The sequence below is a fragment of the Henckelia pumila genome, unplaced genomic scaffold, assembly GCF_033568475.1.
Source record: "Henckelia pumila isolate YLH828 unplaced genomic scaffold, ASM3356847v2 CTG_525:::fragment_3, whole genome shotgun sequence".
NCBI lineage: Eukaryota > Viridiplantae > Streptophyta > Magnoliopsida > Lamiales > Gesneriaceae > Henckelia > Henckelia pumila.
The window spans coordinates 4,503,417-4,515,551 of NW_027331857.1; the positions used below are offsets into that span (position 1 = coordinate 4,503,417).

The following is a 12,135-nucleotide window of genomic DNA, read 5'->3' on the forward strand; positions in this document are numbered from 1 at the left end:
CATGCAAGTTAAAGGACTAAAAATAAAAATTCATCTTTAAAAGGACCAAAAATAAAAAAAATTTATGTAAGTTAAAGGACTATAAATGCGAATTCAATTTAATATGATCAAAAATAAAAAAAGAATGCAAATTACAGGACAATAAAAATTTACTGTTAACAGAATCACAAATAGAAAATGTACAAAGTATAAGACCAAAATTGTAATTCTCCCTAAATTTATTGATTACTTAACCGATTTATTAGTTTTGAATTTAAAATTAGTAAATTACTTCCACAGCCCCATTCAATTTTGTTGTTTGTTCATCTAAAAATTTTCTGTGTTATTTGTTCCAAGGCTGCTTGAACGTGGTAGATTTTTATTTTTTCTTTTTTTAGTGAAGAACGTGGTAGATTCTTGCGGATCATAATTTGTTACATGTCACGTTTTCAAATATAAAATTTAAGTCTAATATTATATTTATTCACAAACATCTTAACCAAATCGACTACATGTCGGTACCTCGTACACATCTCACATGGCATTCCCATCTGTTGCCACTTTTCGACATTTTATATTTATCTTTTTTTCAAAAAAAAAGTCAAAAAGTAATAATACTAATAAACAGCGGAATTACAATCTTATCTGGAGGTGATGTCCAGTTTGAAAGACTAGCATGAAAACAAGATATTCTAGCTAACTTATGAACGACGTTGTTTCTTGTCTACGAGTGAAACGAACTCTGAATGATGGTCTTTCGAGATCTAATTTTTCTAGTTATTTGGTCTAGAGAAAAAAATGCAAAATCTTCATTTAAATCTATCACATTTGCTGATTTAAAAATTAAAATTAACGGGTAATTTTAATATTATTATATTAACAATATCGAAATAAAAAGAAATTTGGAATTATTGAGATTGAATGTCTTAATTTAAATATAATTAAAATTTTTAAGATAAAATACAGAAGATAAACTTATCAATGAATCATTGTCAAAAATAAAACTATAGTATGATATCCATGTATATGGTTCTTCGTTGCACATGAAAACTCTATCCTTAAGCACGTGGATTGGTACATACAATGCTAAATAAATCACCGGCAAAATCCATTATCCTACAACCCAACAGCCACATTCCCATTATTTCAACTTAAAAGTAGCGATGTCTGGTAGAGACGCGAGAATTGATTGAGTAGGTGGACGTTTGATGAATGATCACGGGTTTTATTTTTTTTATTAACAATTTTTTGAACAAACTAGTGATATAATATTTGTTTAATGTGGTTTACTTTGTTAATGAAGTTAGCAATCTGAGTATATTAGCTTGACTATTTACCAAGTAAATATCGATAGATAATGGTTACAGATTCTCCCAACATTTCTTTTTAAAAAAACTTAAGATTAGTGAGTAAATTTCATATATATAATTCAACATGTTACATAAGATATTTTACTTTCTTAGCCGTGTATTGTATTTCAAAATCATAAAACACGATGCAAGATATTTCTATCTCTATACTATATTAAATTTTGGTATAAACCTTTTTATTTTCCACCTTTTGATGGCTATTTAGTCTTTAAAAAATTGATGTACATTTATTGTCCATGACTATTTATTTATGAAAATACGGCTTTTCAAACTGTTCCGCATCTTCTACTTCTAAATTAAGGCTTTTGCATCTTTTTGGGTTTCCGTAAAAACGTAAAAAACAAATCGTACAAATACGTAACACATATATCAAAATACTAGTTGTATATCATATATCAGCAATCTTTGGCCAGTGTTTATGCAAATACATTAAATTTAAATATAAAATATAAACAGATGTACAATAAATCTTTGTGTCCAATATAATTATGATGCATTCTCTACCTAATTATATGCTAAAAGTTCACTTTGTTTTACATTTTTCCTAACCAAAATAATAATATTTCCGGGAAATAGGTATTTTAGGAAAATACAATTTATTTTATGCCAGATCTGTTACTTGATAATGTAATGGAGAAACAAAAATCGTCTTCAAATAAAGCATTTGTAGGGATCGACAAAGAATTTAAATAAAGAATATTGGAAGTTACTCTGAAATAAATATATATATATATTTATAAAAGATGAAATATTACGTAAGAATTTTGAGTTTAAATTATTATTTACAGAAGTGGAATAAAACTCGAGAACGACAGAATGACACTACAGAAGGTCTGTATATTTTTTAAATTATCCAAAATGACTAATGAGATATAACATTCGGATAATAATTTGCAATTGGAAGAAAGATTTGAATAGCCAAGTTTAATATCCATGTAGTTCAACACAAATAGCACAACCAGTAGTAGTATTGTCTACAGCATATTATTAAACATTCAAAACAATAATACTCCAAAACCAAACATTCAACAAAAACTACAAGTCCCAATAGGGATTCACGATCTTCCTCTCATTTTCTTGTAGCTACTAATAACAACATATATGGAAAATCGAAAACCAGTCAGTTTTCGAATCTTCCAACACAGAAATGCACAGAACACAGAAGACAGATTAAGATACTTGATTTTCCAAACAGATATGACATGGAAAATTTGCAGAGGACAGTTCTCAACTCACATGTGTGCCTCTTCCTCTTCTTCCTCATCGTAACCCTCTTCATCATCAGCCGTAGCATCTTGGTACTGCTGGTACTCAGAAACAAGGTCGTTCATATTGCTCTCAGCCTCAGTGAACTCCATCTCGTCCATGCCTTCACCGGTATACCAGTGCAAGAAAGCTTTCCTCCTGAACATAGCTGTGAACTGCTCACTCACTCGTCTGAACATTTCCTGGATAGAGGTTGAGTTGCCAATGAAGGTGGATGCCATTGAAAGTCCTTTAGGTGGGATGTCACAAACACTTGATTTCACGTTGTTCGGAATCCACTCCACGAAGTAGGAAGAGTTCTTGTTTTGAACATTGATCATTTGTTCATCTACTTCCTTTGTGCTCATTTTTCCCCGGAACATGGCCGAGGCAGTGAGGTAACGTCCATGGCGTGGGTCAGCAGCACACATCATGTTCTTGGAATCCCACATTTGTTGAGTGAGCTCTGGAACAGTAAGTGCACGGTATTGTTGGGAACCGCGAGAGGTTAAAGGAGCAAAGCCCACCATGAAAAAGTGCAGACGGGGGAACGGGATCAGGTTGACAGCTAGTTTTCTTAGATCAGAGTTGAGTTGACCAGGGAAACGCAGGCAGCAGGTAACACCGCTCATAGTTGCAGATATCAAGTGGTTAAGATCACCGACTAGATTAACAAAAGGAAAGATTAAAGATGAAAGAATGATCTTTTGTCATTTGCAAGAATACAGAGCCAGTTAGTTGACACAAACACAATTCATGCTCTTCAAAAGACACGAGATGTTACTAATTAACTGGCTATTAAAATCAAACAAAGGCAAACATACTCAGCACTAAGCAGAATAATTTTGCATTTGAAATTCCGCGTGTGATTAACAGCGGCCAAAGGGAAGAATGTAGGTAATGCAACAGAAAAAAAAAAAAAATCAAACAGAATAATGCCAAACTGATGCTTCGGTTGCGTGAAAACAGAACAAGAAGCACTGAAACAGTGTCAAGAAGGCATCTACCACTAGGGGTGTAAACGAATCGAGCCCGTTCACGAGCTTTTCCAGCCGACTCGATAAAAATTTGATTCGTACTCGAACTTATCGAACTCGAGCCGAATCCGACCATGTTCAAATTTTTTTCGAGCCGAGCTCGAGTCAAAATTATTTTGTTCGATAGTTCGCGAATAGTTCGCGAGCCTTAATATTTTATTAATATAATAATATAATGATACAATAAATATATATATACATTTCGAACCTTTTTGGACATTTCGAACTTTTCGAACCATAATATCCGAGCAATAGTTCAAATAGTTCACGAATAAGTTCGAATATTTCGAGTCGAACTCGAACTTCATTTCAAGCTGAGCTAGAGCCAAAATATTTGAAATTTTCGAGATTCGAATCGAGCTCGAACTCAATTATACTTAATTTGAGCCGAATTCAAGCTTTGAATTTTTACCATTATTCGGCTCGATTCGGTTCATTTGAACCTCTATCTAGTACCAATGGAACAACCAATAATGTTGTTCCGGTGTGGTGGGGCTCATTCAGTAATCAGTCATTCTACAGAAAATTTAATGAATCTCACGTTTGACACACTCATCACTTGTGATAGTGTTGTCAGAACAGTAATTGTATCAGATGGGGAAATATGAAGAATGTCCAGACACTGAAGTCCCACCGCATATCACTTCTTTTGAATGCAAAGATAACGACAGAGCAGATATTGTTTCTCCGAATAAAAACAGTGATAGGAGGAAAAAATGCATCATGGAATGTAGTTTCGGTAAAATATACTCACAGCTAGGAGTGGTAAGTTTGAGTGTCCTAAAACAAATATCATATAAAGCTTCATTGTCAAGCACCATGCATTCATCTGCGTTTTCGACAAGTTGATGCACCGAAAGAGTCGCGTTATATGGCTCGACCACTGTATCTGAAACTTTTGGTGAAGGGAACACGGAGAATGTTAGCATCATCCTATCAGGGTATTCTTCCCGGATCTTTGAGATCAGCAAGGTACCCATTCCCGAACCAGTTCCCCCACCGAGTGAATGGCAGACTTGGAAACCTAGAAGCAAGATTTAAACATTCAGGCAACCGGCGCATCAAAGTTCAATAACATGACAATTTTTCCAAAACAAGAAACCCAAAAAGAAAAAGAAAGCTCAGCAATTTATCAATCCCGATCGTAACCAAACAAATAAATCCAGACAGATTAATAATTTACCTTGAAGGCAATCACAATTCTCAGCTTCCTTCCTCACAACATCAAGAACCGAGTCAATCAGCTCAGCACCCTCAGTATAATGCCCTTTGGCCCAGTTGTTCCCAGCACCGGATTGTCCGAAAACAAAATTATCAGGACGGAAGATCTGACCGTACGGACCAGTGCGGACACTGTCCATGGTTCCAGGTTCGAGATCCATGAGCACAGCACGAGGCACAAACCTCCCACAAGACGCCTCATTATAGTACACGTTGACACGCTCCAATTGCAAATCAGATGTCCCAACATATCGTCCAGTTGGATCTATGCCATGCTCATCACAGACAACTTCCCAGAACTTTGATCCAATCTGGTTGCCACATTGGCCTCCTTGGACGTGTAGGATTTCTCTCATTGTTCCTATAATTCATAAAAATTTACAGACACGAACACATGATCACTAATCGCATCACAAAGTTTTCATGGATGCATCAACTCATCAAGTTGTCTGTCCGAGATCTACCGTGGAGAAACAAAAAGCAAACCTTGATCAGCAAAATCTTGAAGATCATAACATACATAAACGCGCATATCCATCATACCGGAAGTAACACTAAACTATATGATACTTCACAGATCTAACCATAGAGCAAAACTACCGATGCCATTGTACCATAAAATTCTCAAATACAAGTCGGATCTACAAACAGTGGGATGTCAAAGTCAAAAGTATCGATTAAAAACAACTTGAAACTATGGAATGCTCACAACCGTCTCGATCAACCCGCATTTCGACGCCCGAACACACAAATTTTCAAAATCGAGTTAACATATATATCTAAGCCTAAAATCAGGGAAATCAGTCTCTAGCAACAGCAATTAACGTTAATAAACAGAAAATGGTGAGAAATTCTTCTGGAAAACACAAGCATCGAGAGCAGATCTAGATCTTACAGAAAGTACCTTCGGAATCGAGCTCGGAAACTGTAGAGGCGATCGAGTGAGTAATCTGTACTCGATCGATGAGAGTGAGTGAGAGAGCGTGTGAGGAGAAATGGCCATCCAATCGAGGGATTTTATGTGTGTGGCAAGAGCCATCAACGGTACAGGTTGTTTCCCTCCTAACGCTATTGATTATTTAGACGCCGTACGATTGTACCAATCGACGGACGAGATGAAATCGGGGCGTGGAGTAAAGCGAATTTGATTTTTTTTGAAAAAGCGAGATTTTTTATTTTTATTTTTGAATCTAAAAAGCGAGATTTTTTAATTGAAATCTGAACAAAATATTTTCTAGCTGGTGGTTGCAGTCCACGCTAAGATTTTATTGGAACAAGCAACTACGTGGGATCATTTGATTTGTTAAAGGTTGCGCGTGAATCGGAAACACGATCTAGGGGCGTGAATGAGGCTGATACTGTTGGAGAGAAACGGACAACTGTGGTCGCAGGCGGAGTAGCGGGGTCACATGATAGACAATTGTCGCCATGTGCCATGTCCGCCCACAATAAATAAATAATATTTATTATTAGTTGTGTACTTGTATACGCTAAATTTTGTTCAAAAAAATTTAAAATTACAACCTATAATTGCTTGAAATTAATTAACTAATAAATACTAACCAAAAGTTTTGACATAAAAGTTGAACCAAATTCGAAAAGTTACGGTGTGCTTTCAATTCGGAAAATGGCAAGTGAAAACCTTACATAAATATAACCGAATTTGTACATTTTTAAAGTTCCGAGTGATTTAAATTACTATATGGAAATAATTTCCAATTTACTTCGAGGCTTTTTTTATTTGTAATCAAAAGCAAAAATTTACAATATTTTCGATCATAATTATCAAGCAATTTAATTTCATCAGTTAATTACTTGGGCATGGTAATGTTTTAACACAAAATCTTATGATATCGTCTCAAGTCAATTCTGTGATATGAATATCTTATTAGCTTTTTAAGAAAAATGCACATTTTTATGCCAAAAGTATTTTTTTATCATAAATATGAATATAGATGAATCGTCTCACAGATAAAAACCATTTCACCAAAGATCTATTTTTTAATCAACTATAAACTATGCACTAAATTTGGTAATTTATACATACACATATAGACGGACAAGCACATACATATGTTGTCGCTTGAACCTACCAACTTTCAAAAAATAACATTTAAAAGAAAATGGTAGTGTGATTTGAAACGTAGCCTTCCCTAATTTAAAATGTTGATTCGGTGCCTGGTGGTGATTTACTTTATATTTAATGAGGTTGCGTAGTTTGGATTTTAAGCATCATTATTATCATTCATCATCGTCATTGAACTTAAATTAAATGAAACACAAAGATGCAGTGTCTTCTGATACAAGCGAAAGGTTTCAAAGACCTTAAAATAAACTCCAAATAAAGCAACAAAAGAAAATTACAATACCAAAAGTTCAACTGTCTTTGTCCCTTGCTCCAAACCAACGGGAAAGTTTATGCTACCCAAGGCCCTTGGGATGACGTAGCATAGTATGATTGGTTAAAATTAGTGGGCCCCACGATCACGGAGTGCCACGCCACTCCAAGGGTAGTGCCCTTGGGGTAGCATAGACTTCCCCCCAAACGAAGATACCAGGAGTAACGCAGACATCACACACCAACTGTTATCTATTCTGGGAGTAATCAAAACTAAGAGGCTCCTGACTGAAGGGTTCCTATGACAAATCAAGGAAATGCATTAGCTGCATAAATTCAGCGTAAAAATGGATAAGCATTGTCAATAAGATCATACTGCATTGTTGTACACAACCTAATGTCTAATGACAAAAAGACGTGCAGAATATCGAGTTTGAACGACTTAACATAACTAACATCATTCCTGAAATGGAATTGCAACACTACAAATTGATATTTATACAATCCCAAGACAATTATTTGGCATAGTTTCACGCTTTGAGGAAGTGTCCAGATAATTGGCAATTCACGATTCAGGGAGCCAATTCATGCCAAAAAGAGGCACTCAAATCAGTTGTTCAAATACCCAAAACCCCAATCCAATTTGACCGCGTGGATTGAACGGAAGAACACCACCACTCACCTAACCTTCTGGGACATGTCAAAATCTGGAGATCGGTGTTCCATGCAATTTGGAGTAAAATCATTGCACATGCTAAAACGAACTAATACAATGATAAAAGCAAAACGCAACTGACATAACCAACTATAATGCAGACTGTGAGATGAAGCAAAATAACAAGGACTTGAGATGTATACCTGGAAAAAGTTATGCCTCGGCTGATTATATGAATGTGTATACATCATGGTCTGTGTAGGCCATTGCATGTATAGAGCATCCCCAAACTTTTGACTCAATCCTGCTGCACAATACTGATTCATCACTGGGTTCCCGTAATTGAGAGCAGCTGAAGGTGCTGCCATATGAGCTAGCTGAGGGTAAAAAGACTCGTACTGGACAAATGGAGGCTGAATTTTCTGTATATTAAATTGGGTCTGAATGAAATTTTGAGTGCTTGGGGTGTTCCTAACATATCTGCACCAAATCATAAAAGAAGAAACTGAAACTAATTATACCATTTGCATGCAAATTCCAACTGATAATGGCTAAAGACTAATCAACATGAAATTGACAGTTTCTATGAAAGCACTTACAAACCGCAACATCATATGCATCATTACGTTAATTTCCTAAGCTGGTACAGACACGTGTATATCTTTGAAGTACAGACTTTTGCTACATTTATTTATTTACTCAAAAGCATGTTGCGCATGCAAATTTCTCCAAGGATTGGCATCAAAACAAGGAAAATTTGTAAGTGAATAATGCATCGGAAACAACTTCAAGTTCAATCCTTTTATTCGGCATGTGGGTTAAGGGCTACTGTAGCTTGAATAGAAACTATCGATCTAAAACGCTAAAAAGCTCAACAAGGTACGGAAAAGGAAATAATTAGAACAGAAACAAGATATCATCAACAATTTCTCAATGCATAGTACTAACTCAAAACCAAGTTATTCATTAAATACCTTTCATAGATCATAATCAGGGTCAATCTGATCCTTTACTCTGTCCCTAAAAATAGCTACAGTAGAAGTACTGAATTCCCTGCTACAAACCCTATCGCCACCCTGCACACACAAGTTCCTTAAAACTTCATTGTCATCAACGTTTAAGTTCCTCTCAACATCAGTCGCTTGAAAGAATGCATCCTTTGACTCAGGACTAGCTGGACTACTGAAGATACGAGCCCGTGCTTTGTCATACTCCTCCTTCCTCTCTTCTACAGTTCTTACTGGATTACGTTTGTGCTGCGATTCAGTGGCATCATTTGAATTAAGGTTAGAAGGTCTCGGCCTAATGACAATCTTGATTTGATCAAGATTGTCAGTTTCTGAATCGTTTGCTGGCACATCTGATAAACAAAAAGCAGGGAACTTGCTCTCTGGCTTCTTCATAACCAAAATTCTCATTCCTTGACCATCTATGAGATTGTCCTGAACCATCGTACGCAAACCATAATGTTGAGCAACACGGTGAGCAGCAAGCCGCAGGTATGAGGTAGGGAAATGTGGAAACTCAAACAGCTGCAGATCAGAATTCTGTATGAATTTCTGAATGTCGATTTCCATTCGTAAAACTGATAAATAACAAGAAATACCATGAAATGTTATAAAAAAACTAAATAAACATCAAATATTAAATCAACACACCCAAATGTGAAACGTAAATGAGCCAAATAAATATAAATGGTACCATAACGGTCTAACATGTAAATTTTCTTAACTAACCACAAGCAAGCCATTTGTGCAGAGACCATGTTTTCATTCAATGGCTTCTATATAAACTTCAAAAGTTTAAAAATCTATACCTAAAGTTTAACAATGACGTGCAATTCAGATTCCTCTTCAAATCCATCCACATCAGCAGGCCCTAAAGCTTCTTGAATTACAAGCCCAAAAATAAAAATAGAACCGAACCTCTGCCCACACAGCCAAACCTTAATCAATCACTCCTTATACAGCTAAAGCAAACTTCTAAAATCTTCCAAAGCTATTCCAACCCCGGAAAAAAAAACAGTTCTCAATTACACACACCAAAAAAAAAAAAAAAAAAAAAGAACTTGCAATAAATTCAACACAGGATATAAAGAAACTACTCGACCAGAAATAAGAAATTGATAACTTGCCAGAGGATAGCAAAACAGAAAGAAAAAAAAAAACTAACCAGTTAAACGATGACGTGGGTTCCGTAGAGCTTCGATGAGAAATGAATCCACCATAGAAGCGTATGCAGGCGGCTCCTTCTCCTTCTCCTTCTCCTTCTCCTTCTCCTTCTCTTCCCAATTTTGCTCCAAAATAGCACCATTTTCACCAGCTTCAACACTAACTCCAGAAGTCAAACTCAAATCCATACTCCCAAACACCCTCTTGAAGTTTGTATATATATTGATGCATGTACGGTTACCCCTGGAACGTAGGATATTCTCTCTTCTCTCTACAGAGAGACACGAAGGGGTGATTGGATCGAGAGAAGAAAAGGGCAACCCTTCTTCTTCCACTCTACCAATTGAAGTGTTGGAACGGAATAATGGATTGATTTTATATAAATCTAAATATAAAAGATAATATAAATATAAAAGAAATGTGATATGTCAGAAAGAAAGGGGTAGATGAGATGTTCAAATCATGCATTCAACTATTCGTATTTTTACACATAGGCGTAATTAATTATATATTTTTGTTGACGTGACAAATCATGGAATATTTGATCTATTATTAAGATATTACTCATATGCTAGGTTGAAATCTACCGTAAAAAAGGACAATTTTTAGAATTTACAAGAATGTTCTATTTTTTATTTTTTACCTAAAACGAACCATTATCATTAAAAAATTCAACAATTCTTGTACAGCAACAGATTTACTCATAAAACATATGAATCACAATCAGAAAAACCAAAATTTTCCATATGTGATATGCGTCATGGTAAACTCCTCCACTGAGAAGGGAGCACGACGATATATATAATCTAGTTTGCTTTGAGTGTATGCTTCGATCATGAGATTGAGCAAAACTGAATTTGTTTGGCTTATAATATACTTCTTTGTTAGCAAACAGATCCGATGAACGAAATAGAAATCGTCTTAGAAAGAATCTGTCTTCAGCAAAGGTCCGATGACCCATTTGACCATGCTCACGATTCCCGCTCCATATATATTGATTCATTGAATCATTGTGTCCACGTTTACTTTGAGAACATGATCAATTTATCTTTATGTTAAAATTTTATTTTATGTTTTGTGATTTTAAAATTATTTAGGCATAGCTTTATTTAACAGATTTTGAAATCAAGAATCTCAATTATGTGGTTGATATGATCACAATGATTAGAAATGGTCGCTCTTTTTATGTGAAACGGGACTTGTAAAATATGTTTTTTATGAGGATTTTACGGAATACACCCGTGAAACATTTTAATAAGAGTTACTATTATTGTTGTTGTTAAATTTTTTTCGGTAATTATAGGCTCTGTAGCTATAAAATTGATGCTAATTAATTTTTTTCCGAAGTTTAAGGACCAAAACGGTCGATGTAAATTAATTTAATTTTTATTATTATTAAATTAATTTAATTTTAAGAACGAAAAGTGTTTTAAGTTTTAAAGCATAACAATTTATGTAAAACTATTTTAAAAAAACAATTTATCTCAAATATATTTGTAACTCAAGATAAATAATAACCATCGTTATTATATTTCGCACGTCTAATACAAAATTGATTATCATAAACAGTGACAATTTATTTAATACAAAAAAAATCATGATTTTAAAATAAATATGCTAATGGTAATAGTACCACGTATAGTGACAAATTTTATTTTATTTTGGTTAAATGTTTTAGAGCAGTTTTCTTACTTTAAAGTTAAAACTAATGTACGTTTTTCGGACAATTTTGAAGGGTAAAACAAATAATTTGGGTACAAATTTTAGATTAAATACCGAAGCATTAGATTGTGATAAAAATCATCAAAGGCTTAAATATATATATATGATGAGTTTTGATACGGTGAGCACTTACAATGACTACTTATATGAGTATTGACTAATGTAATATTCACCTATTGGATGTACAAGATCACTTCAAATCTTCAACTATGTTTACGAAAATGTTAATAGAAAGTGCTCATGACCATCTTAAAACTAGAAAACTATGATTATAAACTTTTTTTAAAAAAATAATAATTGGGGGAATTATGTTTTTTTTAGATTGAAAAAAAGAAGAAGAAGAAAGAAATGATTGGAAAGGATCGTGGATTCGTGGTGACAAAACTTTTGGTGAGTC

At 34.6% G+C, this 12,135-nt stretch overlaps 2 protein-coding genes across 4 annotated transcripts; both read right to left on the reverse strand.

Moving 5' to 3' along the window:
* Positions 1-2,254: 2,254 nt before the first annotated feature.
* Positions 2,255-5,879, reverse strand: LOC140873054 (tubulin beta-5 chain). 2 transcript variants are annotated; one of them, XM_073276036.1, is made up of 4 exons: positions 5,757-5,879; positions 4,815-5,213; positions 4,386-4,655; positions 2,255-3,258 (listed from the first exon to the last, which is right to left on the reverse strand). In XM_073276036.1, the coding sequence occupies exons 2-4, from the start codon at positions 5,206-5,208 to the stop codon at positions 2,582-2,584; spliced, it is 1,341 nt and encodes a 446-aa protein (XP_073132137.1). In that variant the 5' UTR covers positions 5,209-5,213; positions 5,757-5,879; the 3' UTR covers positions 2,255-2,581. The 2 variants fall into 2 exon arrangements, with proteins under 2 accessions (XP_073132137.1, XP_073132138.1); XM_073276037.1 differs by having other exon boundaries at positions 5,748-5,830.
* Positions 5,880-7,087: 1,208 nt separating this feature from the next.
* On the reverse strand, positions 7,088-10,361 carry LOC140873230 (uncharacterized). 2 transcript variants are annotated; one of them, XM_073276278.1, is made up of 5 exons: positions 10,018-10,361; positions 8,820-9,430; positions 8,049-8,325; positions 7,424-7,489; positions 7,088-7,354 (listed from the first exon to the last, which is right to left on the reverse strand). In XM_073276278.1, exons 1-2 carry the CDS (start codon positions 10,202-10,204, stop codon positions 8,823-8,825), a joined length of 795 nt encoding a protein of 264 aa, XP_073132379.1. In that variant the 5' UTR covers positions 10,205-10,361; the 3' UTR covers positions 7,088-7,354; positions 7,424-7,489; positions 8,049-8,325; positions 8,820-8,822. The 2 variants fall into 2 exon arrangements, with proteins under 2 accessions (XP_073132379.1, XP_073132377.1); XM_073276276.1 differs by having other exon boundaries at positions 7,088-7,489.
* Between the last annotated feature and the right edge of the window lie 1,774 nt (positions 10,362-12,135).